The sequence below is a fragment of the Carlito syrichta genome, unplaced genomic scaffold (genome assembly GCF_000164805.1).
Source record: "Carlito syrichta isolate Samal-C Ts95f unplaced genomic scaffold, Tarsius_syrichta-2.0.1 Scaffold308317, whole genome shotgun sequence".
In the NCBI taxonomy this organism is placed as follows: Eukaryota; Metazoa; Chordata; class Mammalia; order Primates; family Tarsiidae; genus Carlito; species Carlito syrichta.
In genome coordinates this window covers 109,281-133,757 of record NW_007252413.1, presented here as the reverse complement: position 1 = coordinate 133,757, position 24,477 = coordinate 109,281, and the positions used below count along the sequence as shown (strand labels likewise).

The following is a 24,477-nucleotide window of genomic DNA, read 5'->3' as shown; positions in this document are numbered from 1 at the left end:
TTCTAGTTAAAAGTCTCTTTTAAGTTTGTATGTAATCCATGAGCTAGAATATCAATAACGTGCCCAGTGGAAATATTTATTTGTATAGGTATTTTTTCCAGAAGGCTGCTGCTGGTTCTTCCAAGGTCTCAGACGCAGACCTGTCTGCTTTCTTTCTATTGAAACCAGATACATTTTAGCTGAAAGGAGAAAAAAAAAATGACTAGAAACAGTTGCCTTGTTAGTTACTGGCAAAATAGTTAAGCTCAAGGTTAAAGTAGAAAATCTGAGCGGAAGTCTCCAGCATGGGAGGAGGCATTACGGGGCCTAACCTTTTCTTCTCCCTAACTGGCTTGTTGACACCCATGAGAGTCATTGGATGTTGGCCCAGTCCAACCGACTTTGTTAATTTGGAGCCATGACTTTCTAATGTGTGAGAATTTGGATACATGCATTTCACAATCCAAAAAAGAGATGTTGCTATGGAAATTAATTGTATAAATAATATTATAAGGAGGTGGATGTTTACCTGCTAAGGCTGTATTCAGTCATTTTTGTGGTACACATTCTCGTATAAGCAAATAGGATGCTAAATATAAATATTTTGTTCTGTTCATTAAAACAGGACTTTAAGAACCTTTTGGAAATTATCTGAGGAGTCACTATTCTTGTGGACATTTGAATGTAATAAGACCTTGTTTCTTTAAATATAGCCTTTTAATTAAGACTTCCTTCTAGTTTAGATAGACCATTTTTTCTCCCAATTAGTCTCAATTTGTGAGCGATTATATTTGCTTCCATTAGAAGCAAAAATGGAAAATATGTTTGTGTGTTTATCCAATGTTTATTGAGTTCTTATTCAGAGCAGGGCACTATGGTTGCTGCTTTGAGGGTGACAAGAGACATGAAGACCCCAAAGTCATGTATACTCTGGTAGAGATGGCTTACTCTCCTGGGCCCCTGTGTCATACACCAGTTGACATCTGCCCATCCTTAATTCTGTTTCCTAACCATCACTTCTCTACCCACCTGGGCTACGACAGAACTTTCCACTAAGACTCTCATAGCTGCACATCTGCCTCTCGCTCCCAGGTCCTGTGTCAGCCTGTTCACTTCCCTGTCCACACTAGGGAGTCATCCGGCCCTCTAGCCACATAGAGTCAGGACCTCAGCCATGGGGACATTCACCTCTTGTAGATTTCGGCCCCACCTCGTTGGCCACACTCAGCATCTTCACACACCCTGCCCCACTGCTGTTTTGTACATGCCCATGTTTCAGGGGAGGACTCTTCTATCTCCACGAGCCCTGCCATCCCCACTGATATCTCCGTTCCTGATCTCTAGTGATGTCTCCAAGGCTATGAGACTTTCTCTGCCTTCACTTCCTTCCTAGATTTGGGGGTGAAGGGGACGGGAAGGAGTGGAAAGGTGAGTTCATTCATTCCAGGGGACACCTTCCCCAGCACCTTCAAACACTTGATAGTCCTGATCTGCCAGAACTGTCCAGCAGAATCCTGAGCCTAAACCAGCCCTGCCCTCCGGTGTCCTGAAGGAGCTGCAGGGGATGGAGGGAGAAAGCAGCCTGCCCGTGTGGACCACTGAGGCCACACCGTGTAGCGCATCTGTGGCGTGGTGGCCTCGTTACTTGCCCTCAGCCCGCTCCCTTTCCAGCTCTTCCCAGAGATGATTCCAAGCTTCCCATCCCCTCCAGCCTGCAGGGCCGTTCGCCCTGGGTGACCCGATGCCTCAGGAAGGATCCCTCCAGCATGGAACTGCTTATCAGTCGCCCTGTCTTCCCTTCCCTCCAGCTCATAGGACGTTTCCCTGCTGTTCGAGTCAGCCCCTCACTTCTCCCCTGGATCCCACCAACCCAGCCCCCAGGTGGTTCCTATGACCCTTTCCCGGATCCTGTATACTCCCACCACTCTCATCCTCCATGCCCAGGTTCCCGGCCTCTGGTCCTCTTGGCTCCCCTCATCAGTGCCCGCCCCTTCAGCCAAGTGGCATGAGAGTGTTATGGCCACTGCCCCCCACCTTGATGACCTCTAGTGAGCACGCCCGAGCCGCCCTTCCCACCACGTGTCTGCACTTCAGGCTGCTGGTTCCCCACTTTATTAGAGCCACTTGCGGGCATCCCAAGACCGTTCTTCCCACCCTTCTGCCTGGCCAGCTGCTCTTGGACACTTCCTGGGCTCCTCTGCCATCACCCTCTCCTTGTCACATGGTGTTGTCCAGGGCTCTCAGCTCTGCCCAGTACTCTTTCCCCTCTCTGTGTCCTCTCTAGTGAATGCTTTTCCACTTCTCTTTTGACTACCATGTATACATTTGTGCTGTATACACAAGCTGGTATCTTCAACCTGGCCCCTTCCCTGACTTGTGGGCATCTCTGTCTAGGTGCAGCTAGCTTCCATATCCGCAGGTTACACATCCCCGGATTCAACCAACCAACCAACTGCAGATCAATGTTTTTAAAAATAGCAACAATTTGGGAGACCGAGGTGAGAGGATTGCTTGAGGCCAAGAGTTCAAGACCATCCTAGGCAACACAGTGAGACCTCGTTTCTAGAAAGTATTAAAAAAATTAGGTATGTGAGCATGGGCCTGTAGTCCCAGAGCTCCTCGGGAGGCTAGAAGAATCTCCTGATCCCAGGAGGTCAAGGCAGCAGTAAGCTGTGATCCTGCCACTGCCCTCCAGCCTGGGCAACAGAGTGAGACCCCAAGTCAAAAAACAAAACAAGTTAAAAAATAATACAGATTTTTAAACGAATGCAGTATACCAACTATTTACATAGCATTTATGTCATGTTAGGTATTATAAGTAGAGATGATTTAAAGTATACAGGAGAATGTGCTTAGATTGATTATGTACAAATACATCATTTTATGTCAGGGACTCGGGAATCCTTGGATTTTGGAATTCGCAGAGGGTTCTGGAAGCAAATGCCCTCAGATACCAAGGGCTGACTGTATCTGCTAGCCAACTCCACGTGAGTGCTCAAGGAACACCCTAAACTCAGCATATGTCAAATCAAGCAACATATCCTCCCTGTCAGCTCATACACCTTCCTTCTCTTCTCTTCTCTATTTATTGTATCAGCTGGTTAACCAAACACTGCCAGTCCTCCAAGAGGCCCTGCTGCTTCCCTAGCTAAGACTGGTGCAGTAACTTTCTAACAGGGAATTTCCGATCCTCTCTGGCCTCCCTCAGATCTGTCCCACTCACTGTGACCTTTCTCTCTTCCTGCACAAAAATGTGGCCGTAGAGATCACGTATGTGATTTTTTTCTTTTTTTTTTTGAGTTGGAGTCTCACTCTGTCGTCCAGACTGGAGTGCAGTTGCACGCTTCCAGCCACTGCAGCCTCAACCTGCTGAGGTCCAGCAATCCTTCCACCTCAGCCTTCCAAGTAGCTGGAACGCGCTACCACACCTGGCTAACTTTTAAAAATTTATTGTAGAGTCGAGGTCTCGCCAAGTTGCCTGGGCTGGTCTCAAACCCGCAAACTCAAGCAGTCCACTCGCCTCGGCCTCCCAAAGTGCTGGGATTACAGACTGAACCACTGAGCCCGGCTTTTCTTCTTTCGAATAATTGTTTTAGGGAAAACTTCTGGGCGTAAGATTACCAGTCCAAAGGTATAACCGTTTTATGTCTCTAGCTCAATAGTCCTCTCATTTCCCAAAAGGGCTTTGCCTGTTTACACACCAACAGTAATAGCTGACTTGCCAAGTCCCCACCATTGTATTAAGATCAAGTACTAGCTTGTTAATGCTGTTCCTAATTTAGTGGGTAGAAAGTGTGTCTTGCTGTTCTTTGATTTACATATTAATTTAACATTTTTCCTCGTGATTTTTTGTTAAACATCCTTTGTTAATTTGTCTATAGGGACTTTTGAAGGTGTTTTTTTATTTGAATGAGCTCTTTATCTGGTGGTAGATATTAAAACCTTTCTGGTCACATTTGGCGCCGCTATTAGCTTTTCTCATTCGAATGAGATGTTTATTTTTCATTCAATAGAAATTTTGCATTTTTTCTGTACTGGAATCTGTCAATATTTTCCTTTGTCATTCCTCTTTAAAAGACACCTTTTCAAACATTAAAATTACCAATATTTTAAATACCAAGGAGGCCGTGTGATGGGACTGCATACCTGATCTTGACCTCACGGAGAGCAGGTTGAAAAGATGAGTCTGAAAGTGGCCAGGAGCGGGTGTGAGGCCGAAATGTCAGCATCACAGCGCCTCGTGCGCGGCCACACACTGCACACAGCTTTCCCAAGATAATTGTCCTGCCTCCCTTTTGTCCTGTCATCTGATTCTCCTTAGCTTCTTTTGTGCTTCATAGGGTGGTTCTTTCCTTGGAGCTCGTGGAATCCCCAAGGGGCTGACTCGAATCGGAACTTGCATTATGACCGCGTTATTTATTTTAGTACTGATTGAGTAGGAGTCACCATGAAGACATCATCTTTTCTGTCACTTTTGCATTCAGTTTTGAATTGACAACACAAAAGTGAAAGATTTTAATGCATTTGCTAAACCTTGTCGTTGAGGTCGGGGGCCCTAAGAAAGCATCATCTTCTCTGCCTGTAAGACACACACATGTGGTTATGGAGCCAGCAGAAAGAACTGTTTTTATTTAAAAATAAAAATAATAATAAGACTTAGTATTTGCCAGGGAACCCCCCAAAACCAGAATTATCTTTTGGAGGGTGAACCTCTGATAGTACAGGCTTCCCTTGCTAGGTAAGTGTTCTAGGAACCCACTGACATCTGTGTACCAGCTAGTGTTGTTGTGAGAGGCTGTGTTCAGCTTCAGTGAATTTTTTCGGGGGGGGGGGAGATTGTTTAATGCGTTTGCCCATTTCATGATGGGCGATTTACAAGCACACCTGCACACACCACGCTGAGTGTTCAGAAGTTTTTGACCAGAAACGGCATGGCCTCCATACCCCACCCTTCCTGTTCACTCCATCTCACCCTGAGTGACTTTTATTTGTTTCCTGGGATGAAGAAAGTCCTCAAAGGGAAACATTTTGCCCATGGGAAAGGGGTGAAACAAAAGATGGCAGAAGCACTAAAAGGCATCAAAATTCATGAGTTCAAAAACTGATTTGAGCAGTGGAAAAAGCCTCTCCATAGGTGTATCACATCAAACAGAGAGGACTTTGAAGGTGACTGAAGTTTAAACGTGTAAGGATAAATACACAATTTTTTATAAATTCCAGGAGTTTGGAGATTCCCTCTCTTATAGCCAGTTTCACGGTGAAGCATAAGACATTGGATGTAGCCAGGTCCTGCCAATCTCCATCTTTGTGAAAGGAGTATAAGACAGATACTAAAGATACATAGAACAGAACTGGTATCCTTTAGAAATACACTTCTTTTTCCTTTGGGGGATGTCATCTTGTTTCATAGCTACATATTCACCTTGTTAACATATCTAACAATGTCTCTCATTTTCTTCCAGTCTTCACAGAGAAGTACTGTACAGCTAACCATGTGGATAAACTTCCTGGCCCAAGAGACTGGGTACAGATTCTGCAGGATCAAATTAAACTGGCCAGAAGGAGGTTAAAAAGAGGCTCAGGTATGAATTAGCAAGAAAAGAGTTGCAGAAGCACTTTGAGTTCTTGGACTTTATGACACGCAATACTTGGCTCCAGGGTATTTCGGTGTCTTTTGAAAGAGCTCTCGGTATCATACACCATGGTTTACGCTCTTAAAGTCTCATGCTAATGAATTTTGAAACTCACTTTAAGTCTAAAGAGTAGAAATTATGTCATGCTTTGAATAGTACAAGTGAAAAAAGATGGCTAATCTCATTTGTGGCCTAATGTATCTTACGGATAAGAACTGGATCTCTCTTTTGTGGTTTGCTTTTATTTGTCTATTGATTTTTGTTTGTTTGGACCGCATGACTTTGTAAAAGTACAAGTTGCTTAAGGTAAAAAAAAAAAATAGCTGTCATCATCCTACGATAAACACCACATCGAGTAGAAAGGGATTTTAAAGAGGGGTATGTGTGTGTGTTGTGTGTGTGTGTGTGTGTTTAAAATTCTGGGCTTGGCAATTCTGAGATTATTCTTCCAGGAAAAGTGAAAACACCCGCTGAATTGTGACTATTTAGTTTAGGCTTGGTCATTTGAAGTCTCCCCAGAGAGTCCTGGGCCAATTTACTGGGGAGGAAGCCTTTGGAAGTCAGTTTTCTCCCATCATTTAAGAATAATTATCTTTAAGAGGCCACAGATCTCTAGGTATTATTTCTAAAATTCCATGTAAATTAGTATAGCCATTATGGAAGACAGTGTGGAGGTTCCTCAAAATTTAAAAATAAAAGTATCAGTAGGGCATGGTGGCTTACACCTGAAATCCCAGCACTTTAGGAGGCAGAGGCAAGAGGATTGCTTGAGTCCAGGGTTTCGAGACCAGTTCGGGCAACTTGACAAGACATTGACTCTACAATAAATAAATTTTTTAAAGAATTAACTGGGCATGGTGACACGTACCTGTGGTTCCAGCAACTTGGAAGGCTGAAGCCGAAGGATCGACTGAGTCCAACCAGTCAAGGCTGCAAATGCTGTAAGTGTGCCACTGCACTGAAGCCTGGGTGACAGAGTGAGATTCTAACTCAAAAAAAAAGTATTATATAACTCAGTAATCCCACAACTAGATATATATCCAAAGGAAATGAAGTCAGTATGTTGAAGAGACACCTGCACGCCCATGTTCACTGAAGCCCTATTCGCAATAGCTAAGAGATGGAATCAACACTGTCCACCAGTGGATGAGTGGAAAAAGAAAATTTGGTGTATGCACAGTGGAATATTATTCAGCCTTTAAAAAGAAGGATATGTTATCATTTGTGACACCGTGGATGAACCCAAAAGACATTATATTAAATGAAGCAAGTCAGGCACAGAAAGGCAAGTACCACATGATCTCACTTATATGTGGAATCTGAAAGCATAGACCTCACAGAAACAGAGTTGACTGGTGGTTGCCAGGGGCTTGGGGAGATGTTGGCCAAAGGAAACAAAATTTCGGTTACACAGGATGTCAAGTTCAAAATATCTATTGTACAAATGTGGTGGCAATAGTTAATAACAGTATATACCTGAAAATTGCCAAGAGAGTAGATTTTAAATGTTTTTACCACAAAGAGAGAAGTGTATGAAGTAATGTGTGTTATCTCAATGAAGCCATTCCACAATGTATACATATTTCAAAACATGTTGTACACCATAAGTATATACAGTTTTTATTTGTCAAATAAATAAACAAAATGAAAACATCCAGGTCAAGTATCAGGGCACCTGGCCCTCTAAGCCTCTGGGTAGAGTGTGAGACAGTTTGGCGGGTGACTTTAGGCTGAACTGTCATATATTCTAGATATGACGGAGGCATAAGGGAGCAATGTTATAAAGTACGTGAGACTGTAGCTCTTGGCTTTGTTTGTGCTGCAATAACAGAATACCACAGACTGAGTAATTTATGAGAGAGAGAGAGAGAGAGACTGAACTTGCCCTTTCATTAAGAATCCACTCCTGCAGTAACACACCCACTCCTGCAGTAACACACCCAGTCCCGTGATCACTGCTTTAATCCATTTGTAAGGGCAGATCCCCGTGGCCTAATTACCCTCTGTCAGGCCCTACCTCCTGACACTCCTGCCTCGGGGGTTAATTTTCCAATGCGTGCTTTCTGGGGAGACACATCCAAACCATCGTAATCTCCAACAGATCCTCTTTAGGTGAACTCCTTCCCAGCCCACCCTGGATTCCTCACCAGCCTCGTCTCCCACTGCAGGCTCAGGCTCCTGCAGCCATCCTAGGCTTCCCTGTCTCCAGAATGTGCTGGTCCCACCAGCATCGCCAAGGTGCCCTTTTCCTGGAGCCTTCAGAGGTGGCCCCAGGCCTTGAACCTTTTGCCACCGAACAGTTATACCGTTTCCTCCCCTGGACCACGCGATCCTCACGAGCAGGGCCTGCATCTGAGTCATGTGTGTGTTCGAAGTGACTAGCACAGAGTTGGGACATAGGGCTGACACTCGAGAAATATTCGTTGAATGGACCAATGAGTCAATCTGTAATTCCAGAAAAGAAGAGGCAGTGGCCCACAACAAAGAAGTCTTATTGTTCGCCTGGTCACAGTCACTTGAGAGCCTGGAGAATCTGTCATTACTTCCTTACTTGAGGTCCAAATTTGTATCCCATTCCCTCCAGAACCCAGGGGGTGGCAATGTTCCTGAGCTCTGTCCTTGGAAACAAAGTCCTTAGGACTCCTGGGGATGCCTTCCAGTTGGCCTGGAGCCCCCCTCGCTTTCTCCTCCTCATCTCTGTCCTCTCACTTCCTTCTCTGGCCCCTATCTCCTTAGTCCTCTGGCTCTCTCCCAATTTCTTCTCTTCTCCCATCCTCTCCCAAAGGAGAAGTCCAGAGTCTCGCATCATGGAAGCCTGACCTCACTCAGAAGATTATCAGGAAAACATCTCAGAAGCTCAGTTCCTGCTAGCATGACTCTTAAAACTTACTATACTGCAGACCTCCTGCTTTTGCCTTGAGAGACATCACAAAAGCCCCCTTATTCTTTTAGGCCTCCCACCCCACGTTTCAGGCTCTGGGGAGGAGTTAGATTGGAAGTGAAAAGAAGAAGCATTTATGGTTGGATGACAGAGTGTTATCAAAGAGGGTGCCCCGCAGGTTTTTCCAGTAAGTCATCCCTGGCTGAGCCCCCATGTCAATGCTGGGTATGGCGTCTCCTCAATACCCCAAGTTCCTAGACCTGAGTGGTATCCATGTGAATAAGTATTTAGTGGGTCTGTGTTCCCTGGATCCTACTTGGGCGTCTGGACTGTTCGCATATGAAACAATTTCACTCAGCTGTTGACTTGCAGGGTGAAATTTCTGACCCTCAAACAGAAGAGACACGAAATAGAATATTCAGGTTTGAGAGAGATCCAGAAAGGCCACAGCACCCAGAACCAGCCCCCCAGCTCCCTCTGGCTCTCTCCCGCTCTGGTCCCAGCTGTGTCACCAACTTCCTGCCAGCCCAAGGTGCGGTCAGCAAAATGCCCATGCGTGCATCTGTACCTTCCCTACTTTATAGGAGTAAACAAGAGCGTGTGAGAAATACTTGGGAGTGTAAGGTGAAAGAATTGTACAAGGGGGACCTAAAAAAACCGGAATTATCATTTGGAGGGTGGACCCCTTATACAGGCTTTCCCTCTAGGCGAGTGTTCTAGGACCCCATCGCCATCAGTGTTCCAGTTAGCGTTGTTGGGAGAGGCTGCATTTGGCTTCAGTGAAATTTTTTTTTTGGAGATTCTTCCAATGCATTCCTATTTCATGATGGGTGATTTACTAGCGCACCTGCCCACAATGCGCTGCGTTCAACATTTTTTGACCAAAAGGGGCATGATCCCTGTGATCCTCCCTCCCTATTCAGAAAAAAGTCCTCAAAGGGAAATATCTGCTGATATGGAAGAGGTGAAACAAAAAACGGCAGAAGCACTAAATGCGTCAAAATGGACAAGTTCAAAAACTGTTTTGAGCCATGGAAAAAGCGTCTCAGTAGGCGTATTGCCTCAGACAGAGAGTACTCTGAAGGTGACTGAAGTTTAAACATTTAAGAATAAACGCATGGCCGGGTTCGGTGGCTCAGCCTGTCATCCCAGCACTTTGGGAGGCCGAGGCGAGAGGATTGCCTGAGCCTGCAGGTTCGAGACCCACCCGGACAACTTGGCAAGACCTCATCTCTATGATAAATCAAAAAAAAAAAGCTGGGCATGGTAGCATGTGCCTGTAATTCTAGCTACCTGGAAGGCTGAGGCAGAAGGATTGCCAGAGCCCAGCAGGTCGGGGCTGCGGTGGCCAGGAGCGTGTCACTGCTGTCCAACCTGGGTGACAGTGAGACTCCAACTCAAAAAAAAAAGAATAAATACACAATTTTATATCAATAAAATCAGAGCGTTTTGGGGTTTCCTCTCGTATGAACCCAGAATATTGGTGTTACTCACGTAAGTGCCACAGAGACCACCCAGAGAAAGGAAGAAGGGACTTTGTATTGTAGAACAGTGGCCTCTGGCTGAGGAGCATGGTTACAAGTCCCTAAAGGGTTCTGAGAGAAACCCTTGAAGGTAGAAGTCCTAAAAAGTGGTAGATACTGAAGAAGGCCGGGACCCAGAAACAGCCTTGTTGGCTTGGGCCATGGGACTGAAACAGGAAGTGCAAATCAGGGTTGTCCTTCAGGTGCCTTCCTGGTGCTGCGTGTCTTATACAGAAACACGCTTCTCCTCCTACTGTCAGAGGCTGAGGCTGAGTCTTAAGAGTTCTGGTCTCCATTCCCTTCCCTCCATCCCACCAGAAACCACACGCACATTCCGTTGGGGGTGCGTCCACCTGCCTCTTCTTTCCACAAGCAGACTGGCCAGGGGACACATTTCTCAACCATGTTGAGTCTCTATTAATAATTCACATCCCAGGCCGAGCGCAGTGGCTCGTACCCATATTCCCAGCACTTTGGGAGGCAGAGGCAGAAGGACCACTTGAGTCCAAGGGTTTGAGACCAGCCTGAGCCGCATGGCGAGACGTCATCTCTACAAAAAATAAAATTTTAAAAAATGAGCATTCAATCACAAATGTTCGTTTCCCTTCACATTGGCCTGTTTCTGAAGAATAAGGGGACCCCAGCTGTAGCCTGCACCCCACCCTCCCCCTTGTCGAGGGGCCTTTGCCTCCTTGGTAGACTGTCCTCCTGCCCCCTGGGCATCCGAATATTCCACGTAGGACATTGTAACTTTTGACCACGGGTTTAGATGATCTGCCTAGATATTTGTGATTGGCACCTTGGCCCTTCTCTTCTGCGTTTCTAGCAGGTTCTGTGAGCGACTGGGAAGTGGAAGGCTGCTGTAAGACCGAACCATCCCTGGCACACAGACCCAAGTGATCGCACATCAGCAATGACCTGCCAAGGAGAGTTTGGCTCCCAATTTTGTCAAATACACACCATTCTCCACCAACAACGCAGAAGTGGGGCCCAGCAGATGGAAACGGGGGCCCCTTGCACCTCCCTCCTGATGCTGATGGGAGCTGAGCAGTCTGGATCAATAATATCACTTGCTCTCGTGCTTTTGTCTTGATTATTTTTGTTCTAAATGATAATCCAACAGTGCCTCATAGATACCGCACAACTTCCACCTTATTTATCATATCTGGCTCCATTCCTGGAATTAGGTAGAGACTCTGGCTGGGCAAACTAATCAAGTAACCACTTAAAGAAGCCCGCGCTGCTTCTGGAAAAACCAAGTGCCCCACACAGATCTGAAGGGTCGTTACGTGAATCCAAATAGAAATTCATCTGGGGCTCTTGCCACACGCATTCATTTTCTTTCTACAACTGGAATGATTCCTTTCCTGGTGTGGATTTTTATCGTTTTCATTAGATGATTTTCTCAGAGCCGAAATCACAATTTATTATTTGTGTTAGATCTCAGAATAAAGATGTCACTGCTATTAAATTTTTATTGGGACTTGCTCAATCTTTTCCAAATTTCACAACTTGATTGTCACCTGTGAAGAAAGATTGTGAGCCTGTTGTTATAGATAGATGATATAATTAAATTTGAAAACCCCAGTGATGTTCTTCCTCTACGACTCTTGGCCCCTGTTCATGCAGCTAGCATATATTAATTTGTATATTATAATTTATATGTATATTTGGGTTGCATGTGTTCTGTTCTTACCAAAGCACATAATAGCGTGAGCCTGTTTTTAAAAAGTGAGTATAGCTGAATTACAAAAGAAAGATCACTTTATACCCAAAACTGATTTTTGTTATAACTGAATGAAATATGCATGAAAAGAGAGTTACTAAAGTTTAAAAAGACTCAGGCACCATGGATCATGTGATCCTAGCACTTTGAGAAGCCAAGATGGAAGGATCACCTGAGGCTAGGAGTTCAAGACCAGCTTGGTTAGCATAGTTATGCCTTGTCTCTAAAAAGAAAGGAAAAAACTAGCTGGATGTGGTGGGCCATGCCTGTAGTCCCAGCTACTTAAGAGGCTGAGGTGGGAGGATTGCTTTACCCCAGAAGGTCAAGGCTGTGGTGAGCTATGACTGTGCCACTGCACTTCAACCTAGGTGCCAAAGTGAGACCCTGTCTGTACAAATAATAATAATAATAAATTTTAAAAATAGCCAGGTGCAGTGGCTCACACCTGTAATCCCCGCACTTTGTGAGGCCAAGGCAGGAGGTTTGTTTGGGGCTACTTCAAGACCAAGCCTGGGTCAACATAGTGAGACCCTGTCTCTAAAAAAAAAATCCTAGAAAAAACTAGCTGGATGTGGTAGGTGTTGCCTCTAATCCCAGTTACTCTGGAGGCTGAGGTGGGAGGATCACTTGAGTCCTTGCTCTCCAGCCGGGGCGCAAAATGAGACCCTGTCTCTAATAGTAATAATAATAAATTTGAAAAATAACTGGGCATGATGGCTCACGCCTATAATCCCAGCACTTTGGGAAGTGGAGATGAGATGATTGCCTGAGCCCAGGAATCTGAGACCAACTTGGGCAACTTGGCAAGACCTTATCTCTACAATAAATAAAAATATTAGCCAGGCGTGATGGCACATGCTGCAGTTCCAGATACTTGGAAGACTGAGACAGAAGGATCACCTAAGCCCTGCAGGTCGAGGCTGCGGTGGCCGTGAGCATGCAGCTGCACTCCAGCCTGGGTGACAGAGTTAGACTCCGACCCAAATAAATAAATAAATTGCAAAAATAAAGTATGAATATTTTTAAAACTAGCTTATAATGATATATATGGTATATTTGTACTATTAATAGCAAAGAGATTAAAAGCCCAGACAGTAACCTGATTCACAGCCTTGGCATTGTTACTCACTAGCTGTGTTACCTGGGGTAAGTTTCTTAACCTCTCTGTATCTCAGTTTCTGCATTTGTTAAAATGCACATAGCAACAAACCCACCACTAAGGCTTTCTAAGATCTAAATGACACATTGCATGTAAGGTGCTCAGTACCTTGTAAGCATTTAATAAGTGGTGGTGGTTATCATCATTGTCATTATTATTATTTATGATTATGGAAGAATCTTTTAAACCCTGGGCAATGAGAGAACTGCCATAGAGATCGACTATCTTTTCCAATTCACTCAGTGAATTAGGAGAAAATAACTGTCTTCTAAATATAAAAATATATTCTTTTTTTTTTTTTGGAGTCTCACTCTGTCGCCCAGACTGGAGTGCAGTGGCCGCTCCCAGCCACTGCAGCCTCGACCTGCCGGGCTCCGGCGATTCTTCCACCTCAGCCTTCCGAGTAGCCGGAATTACAGGCACGTGCTACCACGCCCAGCTGATTCTTTTATTTATTGTAGAGATGACATCTCGCTGCCCAGGTGGGTCTCGAACCCGCAGGCTCAGGCAATCCACTCACCTCAGCCTCCCAAAGGCGCAGGATTACAGGCTGAGCCACCGAGCCCGGCTATGTTCATTATTTTTAATATGTAAAATTAAAAACCCACAGAGTTAGATTTAAAATGCCTAAAGTCTCTCATCCAGAGGGAAACACAGTTAACATTTTAGTATACCCTTTATTTTTCTATAAACCTGTTTACAAAATTCTAATCATGCCACCTACCCTAGTGTTTGACTTGCATATTTGTATGTTATTAAATACTCATCTTTACTTTTAGTGGTCTCTTATCTTCTCTAGCCTCAATTGGTCTTGAATATCCCATCTCTTCTGTGCGATTTTTTTTTCTGAGGTCAGCAGACAAGTCTCTCACCAGTGCCCGTGTGTGTCCATCTGAAGACAGGATGCTCGAAGATGGACAACGGGTGGAAATCCTTGAACATTTCTAGCCATACTAAGCCTGATTGTGTTTAAAGCAGCAACAATAAAAACAACAACATATCGGGGCTTGGTGGCTCAGCCTGTAATCCCGTGCCTTTGGGAGGCTGAGGTGAATGGATTGCCTGAGCCTGCAGGTTCAAGACCCTCCTGGGCAGTCGAGACCTCATCTCTACAATAAAATCAAAAAATTAGCTGAGCGTGGTAGTGCATGCCTGTAATTCCAGCTACTCGGAAGGCTGAGGCGGAAGGATCGCTGGAGGGCAGCAGGTCGAGGTTGTGGTGGCCGGAAGCGGCCACTGCACTCCAGTCTGAGTGACAGAGTGAGACTCCAACTCAAAAAAAAAAAAAAAAAAACAACGTTTGAATTTTGATTTCCACCAACTCAGCATTACAACGTGGTGCCAAAGCCCGCCTGCATTTGACCAGGCTCATAAGGGCAACCCCACACACACATGTGCAGTTAGCAGGGAGCTTCCAGGGGGGACCTCTGGCCCTGGGACGCGAGGGCACCACCAAAATTATCCCAGGGTCATAATGCAATGTTTTCCCCTGTCCCTAGTATATTAAGGAAAACTAGTAAGCCTATCCGTTTTCAGGAGGCATAGGGACACTTTTTTTGCATTTAATGGAAGGATTTTTTTTTTCAGTCGAGCTCTCACTCTATCACCCAGGCTGGAGTGAAATGGCATGATCATGGCTCACTGCAGCCTCGACCTCCTGGGATCAGGTGATCCTCCCACCTCAGCCTCCTGAAGAGCTAGGACTATAGGCGCACACTCCCACACTGGGCTAATTTTTTTATTTCTTGTAGAGACGAGGTTTCACTATGTTACCCAGCTGGTCCCGAACTCCTGGGCTCAAGCAACCCTCCCACATTGGCCCCCAAAGTGCTGGTATTAGGCATGAGCCACTGCATCTGGCCAGATTTGCATTTTAAAACATAGAAACAAGACTCTTTTGAAGAAATGCATATTGCTTCATGACTGAATTGATGTCAAAGCTAGATCAGCAGCTCCAACAAAAGGCTCGGTCTCCAGATTTCTGAAGCTGTACTCCAGGAATGAGTCTGGGGTAACAAGTGCAATCCCCAACAGGAAGTCACTGGCACCTTCAGTGACCATGTTTAAACAATTCACCCAGATACTGCTTGGGTGTTGCAGCCTATGTAAATAAGTGAAAATGAACTGAAATCAATGGCTGATAGAATAAGGTTCATAAGATCAAGAAAATTTTCAGTACAAGAAAATTGATTTTTATATCATTATCCTCACCAAAAAATATTGTATTTAAATAACGATTAAAAAAATCTGTAATGTGAGGCAGCAGTAGCTGAAAGGGAAAAAGAACGGTGGAAAATATTGTGTATACTGGAGTTTCTTTAATTGCATTACTGTTTTCAGTAAAATGGATGTGCTCCCTGGAACTAATGAGATTTGTGTTTTATGTTTGTAACCAGCAGAGGTAGCTGACGGTGATGAAAGACTGGACAGCATTTCTGTACCACCAACAGGTAAATAAAATGTATCTACATTTTCACCACCTGCTGGAAAATACAGCACACAAAAGTATTTGCATTAAAAATGCTTTTAACGTTAGAGGGATACAAGCTTGAGCAAACTGCTTCTGTACCAGACCCAGACCCTAGTCATCAGAGCTTCTCAAGGCCCTGTGTTTGGAGATATGTTTTACACTGATTAGAAAAAGCATGAAAAGACTGAACGTGGTGGCTCATGCCTGTCATCTCAACACTTTGGGAGACCAAGCAGGAGGGTTGCTTGAGCCCAGGAGTTTGAGACTAACCTGGGCAACATAGCAAGACCGTGTATGTCTACCAAAAAAATTTTTTTAAATCAACCGGGTATGGTGGTGCATGCCTGGAGTCCCAGCTACTCAGGAGGCTGAGATGGAAGGATTGTCTGAACCCAGGAGGTCAAGGCTGCGGTGAGCTGTGATGGGGCCACTGCATTCTAGCCTGGGCAACAGAGTGAGACCCCAACTCAAAAAAAAAACCCCAAAAAAAACCACACGAAAACCTGCATTTTTCTGACACCTTGCTTCATATTTATAAAAATCTCACAAGAGCAAATCTTATGAACTAAGTATCACAACATTTGCTCCCCAAGCCTTTGGATTAACAGATACTTTAGCAGGAAATGAGATTTCACTTCAAAACAGGGTCCACCAGTTTTGTGTGATCAAATTCATGCCGAGTCTGTCCTCTTCCGCCGCTTCTGAAAGGCCTTGGAGCCTTGAGCATTCACTTATCGGGCACCCAGTGAATACTGTGTGTTAATTGTGTGGTTGAATAAGCCGGTTCACCCAACATGAGTGGCACATTCCTCATACTATGACTGGATCACCGAAGACAATCTCACTGAAGCATTTGCTGCACGCTGTTTTGTTAGGTCATGGACGTGATTCTGACTTCACATTATTTGACTCTCAGGTAGTGCTTCTCACCCTGGCCTTCAGCCTTGTATCGGCTTGAATCTCAGAGCCAGAGGGTCAATTGATTCGCTTAGTTGGTCTCAGGACTCTATTGACGTCCTCAAAAGAATACCTGAAGATTCTCCCAACACCCTCTAACTGAAAAAGCTCAACTCAATGTATTTTTCCTCTAGGTTTGGGGTGGGTTGTCTTTAATTAAATTCAACAAATACTCGTGGAGTATCTAGTCTGTGTAGGAACTCTAGATCGTGTGTTCATTGACAGTGCATATCCCGAGATGGCCGTGGAAGGCAAGGTCATGGGTGTAGGATGGCCATGTGTTAGTGAACTTGTGGGCAGCCAGAAAGCTCAGCCGTGTAAGTGACACATTGCTTTCTCTGTCATGAGTAGCTGAGCAACAGATCGATGGACAAATAAATGAAATGAGCCACACAGTGCAAAAAGGACCTGCTTCTATCAAGTTCTTACCGTAGATAGTCATTATATAAAAAGGATTTCTCTCCTTGTTTGGCTGTGTGTCCACATTTGTGAATTAAGAGAATTGCAGTGAGTGATCTCTGTTGTTTCTTCCCAATCTGTCATTCTCTGAGTATCAGGCAACTCACATCAGCCTTATTCTTATCAGCCCCCGCCCATTCCCAGTAGATGCAGGAAAAACTAATTAAAATAATGTGATTGCATGCTCTGGAGGCCTGTGGGAAGACACCAGGCTTTTCTAGTTGTGCTTCCAGGGTGTCCCTCCAGTTGTCCTGGGGCATCTGCACTGCCTGGCCTCCCTGTGTCATGTGACACCACGGGACTTTTGTTTTGTTATTTGAAAGCCACTCCCCTTGAAGTAATACCTTTGCATTTTCCTGTCTGAAGATGAAAGTAGACATGTTTCTAATGAGAAAATTGAGCACAGGCGATGTTAGATCATCCTCACAGAGCTGAAAAAATGGCACAGAATCTGAGAATGAGAAGGAACACTTGAGAGATCATCTAGTCCAATCCCTTTTTTACATCCAGTCCTTTTATTTTACAAGGAAAAGAGCCGGAGGCCCAGAAACATTAAATGACTTTCCCAGGCCTCTCAATGCCCAGCCGCGATATATAGATCCTAAAAGACCCTAGGAGATGATGGGTATACTAATCCCTTCAGGGGTCTGGTTCTGTGTCTCAGTCTTCACAGTGAGCATGCTTGACATGAGTCTACCCCAAGTTCACTGCAGTTTAAACTTGAATATTCACGTTCATTCCCAAATGTTGCCCAAGGCTATGAGGTCTTCATGAAGCAAGTGGTGGAACACACCTGCAGGTCGTTTCACTAGACTGTTGGTAGATATTTGATACAAATTACTCAACAGCATGATAAATAAAAAACATCTATCATTATAAAAGAGGAAAAGAAGTTGCACATTTGTGCTCAAATTTTGCAGTAATAAAATTAAATAACCTTTATTGTCTAGCATGTCTCCTGAGTGCCTCTCCAAGTAAACTCCCAATCTGGCTGGTTCTTCGAACACAGTTCTATTAATACTAATACCCCTTCCTACATGTGTCTTAACTGGCTGAGTGGTGAATTCCACCTCTCTTGCTCATGCAGCTTTGTCCTTGAACTTGAGCCTCACTTGCTGGAACCACAGAAGCAACCAAGGGCTCTGATGCAGACTTTTATTATCCTGCTTATCTGAGCTGGCAACAATTAGTTCTTTTGAAAGATTCAACAATGCCTTTATGACCTTTTTAAGGTCTTTTTTCCTCCTTCCAAATTTGTGTGTGTTGGGGAGGGGTGCGGAAGGGAGTGCAAATCCTTAAGTGTTCCTAGGACCAGAATTGACCAGAGCAGGATTAGTCAGAAAGTCAGGTGACATCTGTCTCAATCCACAACATTTAAGCAGACTTTCTATTTGGCAGGTTTTCGCAAAAATGGATGCAGATTCTATAGTGGAGAAATGTATTTTTTGTGTGTATTTCTTCCCAACCCTACCCAGCAAAACGTTTTTCAGCAACTACCAGGAATCAGCAACGCTGGGTTCTGGTGTACAAATGCCTGCCCTCTAATCGCTGTGAGAGGCAGAAGAGTTGCATAAATCCTGCAGCACAGATGTGCAGAGTGCACCTGGGTACCCAAGAAAAGTGCACCCAGGAGCTGGGAATCATTTGCATTTAAAAATATATATAGAAAGTAAAATCAAAACAGTGCTTCCTAAAATTTAAAGTAGGGCTTCTAGATTTGAAATTGGGTGATGTTCATCTTAACTTAGCAATCATTGTCATAAATTGGCATTCTTTTCCAAATTTTTCTTTCTAAAAATTAATAAATCAAAGGAAGAACATTTAAATTGACTTTACCACCCATAGATGATCATTACTGGATTTTCTTCCCAGACTTTTCTCTATATTTATTTTATTTGTTTATAAAATGGAAATCAAACACATACAACTTTGTTGTTGTTGTTGTTTTAGCCATACAAAGCATTTTTCGTTTTATTCTAAATCTTCATATGCATTATTTTAATAGCTTCATGATATTCTGTTGATCAGGTACATCCTATTTTATTTAGCCATTTTATATTACTGGACAATATGTGGGCATACATACAGTCGTGGGTTTTCTTGTAAAAAATAATTATTAAAAATTTCTGATTTCCACAATTGCTCATTTAGTACAACCAAAGCCTTGGCTAAAAGCTTAGTGACCGAACTCTGAAACACAGACTCCTCCCTGGTAAGTTTTTCACTTGCCAAGGACGCCTCACCCCAGCCACGTTGTAGAAAAGCCTCTAGCTCTTCCTTAGAGAAGCGGTGCTCCCCCTTCATTTTTTTTGTCTCTGTTGTAGGTAACATATTTGACACCAGGAGAGAAAACACGGAGGACACAGACCCAGGTTTCATTGCCTAGACTTCCCTTGTAGTGACATTGTTCGCTGGCGTATGTGACTCTTCCATTTGAATTTCCTCAAAGCTCCACGTTGCATTTCAGGTTCCTGCGAAGTGTGGGTCTTCTGTGAAGTTTGCCTGTCACGTTTGAATAGTTTCATATACTTTCTTTGTAATGTGTGATAATCAAGGCTCCGGTTTGGTATGAGATTTTTTTAAAAAAATCATTTCATGAGTTGATTTGTCACCCTTTAAAAGTCCAGCATACGATCCAGTTAGTTCATTGTCCGTGATGAAGAAGCAACTCCCTCTTCCCTGTTTTTATTCAAAACCTCAATGTGAATATTTAGAGCTTGGAAGATATTTATTTTAATGTAAATTGCTTAAATGCAGTATCAAGGAGCATGGCTCTTTCCAATACTGAGAGACCAGTTGTGAAAGCCAAAATTAATTAGGCCTTCATCAGCCCAGAAGATGAAAAAGCTGCTTGGGGCGACAGACTAGCTCTGACCCTTTAGATGAAATCATTTATGACGTCAGCACCCCCAAAATAGCCTCTTGTAACTGAGTGTGAATGACCTATGGATTCTTAGGAAAGAAAAACCTGTCACCTAAGTTGCATAAACACAAAGACAAAATAACTAGTTAAAAGGTGAGAAGCTCAAAGCAATCAGTTTTCTACATGATCCCTAGCAACCATTTTAACAGATGGTTTTAGCTGAGTGGTCCAGGGTTTTGACATTGTGTGGCAACTGGCCACGAATGTACTTAATATCATGTAGTTTATCTGTTTCCTAGTACACTTGCCCTCTATATAAAAACAACATATGAAAATCTGGATTTATTTTAAAGAGCTGTCTTACCATGTGGTATTTGTTTTACGGAAATATTTACCTCCAGGTGTCTTTCTCTAATAAGATGGTGAATTTAAAATACCATTTTAAGCCGGGTGTGGTGGCTCACGCCTATTATCCCAGCTTTTGGGAAGCTGAGGCAGGAGGATGGCTTGAGCCCAGCAGTTCAAGATCAGCCTGGGCAACGTAGTGAGACCTCATTTTAAAAATAAATTAAATATCATTTTATCTAGAAGCATTGCATTGACGCCTAATTTATTGTACTACGCAAATTGACTTGAATCTTTGGCACTTTACCCAAAAGCCAAAAATTAGCATGAAAGAAATTGGGACGGCAGAGGCCCCAGATGCTGGGTTCAGAACTGCTGTGCTGATGGTCGAATGTCTTTCCCTGCCCTGGTTTATCAGAGCACAGAATGTTCAAACCCAAAGTTGTTGTAGAGGCCATGCAGTCCCGCCCCCCATTCTGCAGATGGGGACGCCGAGGAGGAGGGAGGGTAAGTGGTTGCCCAGGGCCAGCTAACCCTTCCATGGCTGGGCCCCACCAGAGGACCCCCGTTTCCTCAGTTCAAGGTACGTGTGTCCCGTCTAACTAAACCTGGAGGTAGGAGAGCCGCTCTGGCACAAACCTGCCTTCCACTGAAGACCAGCTGGCCCACTGAAGAGGACACGAGGCAGCCCTGTCACGTGACCAAAAACTGGCTTGAGGTGTGGCTTAGGGAGTTAATCTAATGACCAGTCAAGTCGCATCCCGTATGTGTGTGTGTCTTATTTTTCTTCTTTTTGGAGCTGCAAGGAAGGCTCAGAGAAACGACTTCCTTCATTCCTGTGAGTTAACTTTTTCTGTTCCTGGCCAGTAGGTAATCCTGTCCTGAAGCCGGTCCCCTTATTCATCAAGTGCTGTGATGAGGTACCACGACCAGGGCTTTTGCGGGGGGGGCTGCAGCCTGTGTTGTACAATTTGCCTTCTGCCTGACAGAAGGAAACATTTCTCGAGGGAATAAAAAATGAGTGACCTTTCACTCTGTTAACACATGATGACTATGTTGCTTATAAAGGTAGAAGCATTTACTCACAACTGTGGGCTCTGTTAAATACGCACCGTGACCCTTCAGAAGCATTTCCTTCGAGCCGGAGGCCACGTCTTGGGGTTCTCAGTACTTGAGGTGGGTTGGGGATTGGTCGGCTCACAGACACATGCAGTGGATCCGCAAATTGGAAATGCGTATCAAAACTGCAACCTTGAAATCATATTTTGTAAAGTAAGATCGTCTTTGTGTTTACTTACTATGACTACTGTTCAGACTTTATTCAGAAATCCTTTTTATAGGCTTTCTTAGCAAAAAAAAAAAAAAATTCCACATCTATGGGTAATGTCTCAATCTTCTGTATATATGTTTTATTAATATGTAAATATTTAGATTTTTTAAAATTACGATGTTCTTTGAAAAAGAATTCAACACAAGCTAGTTGTGAAAATGGTGTATAACATTGTGTTGTGATATCAGCTCCCAAGACTCTCTTCTTTCTGTCCATCCTGGAAGAATACAATAAATTACTTTAATGGAACGCACACGTGTCTCGCCTGTGTGCCTGTCTTCCTGCGTTTGTGAAGAGAAGTCAATGTTATTCATTAATGAAAAGGTATTTATTAACACTCTGGTGATCTTCCCCAGGAGTTGCATCTCTTTATGAAGTTCGTTTTTAAAAATAAAGAAACCAGAAGGAGAGCCTTCAGATGCTGGAGAGTCACAGGCTGTGTCTGGCGGTTAGATCAATGGCTACAGCAAGTCCCACAGAAACACTTGAGCATTAAGTACCGAGATGCTTGAAGCCTAATTTTAAATGAATGAGGTAGCTTCATAATCTTCACTTAAAAGGTTAAGCCCCGCTTCTATGGAAACAACACATCAGAAGGACAAATCAATCTTCTCCGATGCAGAGTGGCTGCTAAAACATAATTGCTTCCTTCCCTTCTTTGAACACAGGAGGGCGCTACGCCTCCCCGGGCACCCGCAGCCCCCTGCCTCCCGCAGGCGTGCCCGGCCCATGCGGGACCCCCAGGTTGGAATCTCTCTCCATCGGTCTTCAGGGTCTGATCCCAGGACCCTCATCTTGGTCCTGGGCAGCTGTGAGGAGAGGCGGGCGTGGCTGGGGCCTTGGCTACTGCTTGAAAAACCAAGGGGCGACAAAAGGATCTGAATGACAGCCAGTGAGTCTTGCAGGCACCCACCCCACTGTGAATCAGGGAGCCTGGCTCCCTCCCTACCCTCCTGCCACGATGACCCCTCCTCTACTTCCTGGGTCCTCCGTGTCCATGAAATTTCTTGAAAGGGCTCGCGTCATCTCTCCTGGCCCAGGCCCCCGGGATGCCCTTGATTCCGCATATTGGCGGGGATGGGTGCTTTACGGGAAGCCTGGCGAAGCTGCCCTGAGGATCTCATCCAACAGCTAGGGGACCCCGTTTTCCCCAGGAGCCTCCTCGGGAAGGGGACACGCACACCTGCCTCAGTCGTCACCCCTCCTCGAGGCCAGGTCCCACCGGGTGATCTGGACACAGCTGGCTCACTTCCTAGCTGCACCCAAGTTTAATGCCATCGTTTACTGAACACCAACTGGGACAGGCGTGGTGGTACTTTAGGACGACCTGGGCTGGGGGCATGGGAAAGAAGGGTGACAGATAAGGTTGGGGGATGGCCCCATCCCAAGAGGTTAGGATGGTGTGGACATATTTTATATTGATCTGTCTGGCAGATGTAGGGAGTATTCACTGGAGGGGGCAGCCAGGAAGCCAGGGGTCCCAGGAAGAAGCAGTCGGAAGAGTTAGGAATAGATCAAGAGAACATACAGGCCAGAACCCACATACCCAGGCTTGAGAAGGAACTCAGCAGAACCTGGTGACAAATGCGCTCAGGCGGAGGAGGGAGGATATCAGAGCTGACACCCAGGTCTCTGCTTGGGGAACCAGGGAGGTGTCATTTGCACTAGGACCAGGATCCCAGAGGAGGGCGAGCTGGAGAAGGAGCACAGGTGAGCTCCGGTTGAGATGTTTTACCATGTGCTCCTTCTGCAGGTGTTTGCGGTGGGTCCGGTGCTGTTCTAGGGGCCAGGAGCCCAGCAGTGAGCGAAACCAAGTCCCTGCTCTTGCGGGGCTCACTGGGACAGTGTCACGAGAAAAGGGGTGGATGGTACCCAAGGCCTGTTTGTGACCTGAACACCCTTACAGAGAGGAGGGAACTTACAGGAACTTATACTTAGGAGCTTTGACCTACTCTAGACAAGTCAGACCAGTCCACATTCGAAGCCCTGTTCTTTCCTTATAATTCAGGTCTCAGCTAAACTTTGTCATTGAAGAGGAACTCATGACTCTCTGCCCATGAGCAGCACCAGGTTTCATCAAACCAGCCTTTTCTTTCTTTCTTTTGAGTCGGAGTCTCACTCTGTTGCCCAGGCTGGAGTGCAGTGGCACGCTAATGACCACCCCGGCAATCCTTCCACCTTAGCCTTCCAAGTAGCCAGAACTACAGGCGCGTACTACCATGCCCGGCTAATTTTTAATTTATTGTACAAACAAGGTCTCGCCAAGTTGCTTGGGCTGGTCTCGAACCCTCAGGCTCAGGCAGTCCATGCACCTCAGCCTCCCAAAGGGCTGGAATGACAGGCTGAGCCACCGAGCCCGGCCCGAACCAGTCTTTTACCCTTCACATCACTTACTACTCTCTGAAACTATCTTGCTTGTTTACGTGTTTGACGGCTTGCTATCCATATTTCCACTCAAATCTAAGCCTCGTGATGTCAGGGGCCTTATCTATGAAGCCACTGAGATGAAAACATCCTCAGGACACCCTCTTCCCCTCCCTCTGGGGTCTTGTCTATGGGGCCCTGGTGAAGGTGTTTTAGAACGCCCCCTCCCCCTCGCCCAACAAGTGTGGACTGGCTAAAAGATTAACATGAGGTTTCTAGGCAGCCCAGTCATCCTGGCCACAGTGAACCGTGGCCTTCCAGTTCTGTCCCGTGACGGGAGCTGACTCCCCTTCCCCCATCAGCCCAAACGCTGAGCATGTAAGCCCTAGATCCAAGATGAGGGGAGGGTGGGACAGGCCAGCCCGTGGTCGCATCATGGGACCATCAGAAGCCTTGCATCGCGCACGCCCTCCTTCCACATCCCGCCATCTTCCATCACATGGACTTCCCTTTTTTCCAAAACACCCACTCACCGCCCTTCACCCATGGTGGGGAAATTGGATCAGTAAATCAGCCAAAGGGTGGGTGGTGCTCCATGAGAATCTTTCAGTTTTTTGAGTCAAGCCTCATTCTGTTGCCCGGGCTGGAGTGTAGTGGCACCATCATGGCTCACCACAGCCTCGACCCCCTGGACTCAATTGATCCTCTTGCCTTAGCCTCCCGAGTAGCCGGGACGATAGGTGCAACGCCACCACGTCTGGCTAATTTTTTTTTTTTTTTTTTTTTTT

General features: G+C 45.2%; 1 protein-coding gene across 2 annotated transcripts in view; it reads left to right on the top strand.

Annotated features, from left to right (window-relative positions):
- BEND7 (BEN domain containing 7) overlaps positions 1-21,574 on the top strand; it is a 63,318-nt gene extending 41,744 nt beyond the window's left edge. The window contains exons 5-7 of one of the 2 annotated variants that reach the window (XM_021716217.1): positions 5,442-5,561; positions 15,301-15,351; positions 20,904-21,574. In XM_021716217.1, the coding sequence (XP_021571892.1) occupies positions 5,442-5,561; positions 15,301-15,351; positions 20,904-20,911 (179 nt within the window). In that variant the 3' untranslated portion in view covers positions 20,912-21,574. Of the gene's footprint in view, positions 1-5,441; positions 5,562-15,297; positions 15,352-19,111; positions 19,822-20,903 lie in introns of those variants that run through there. The other variant, XM_008065420.1, reaches the window with a different exon arrangement.
- The last annotated feature ends 2,903 nt before the right edge of the window (positions 21,575-24,477 follow it).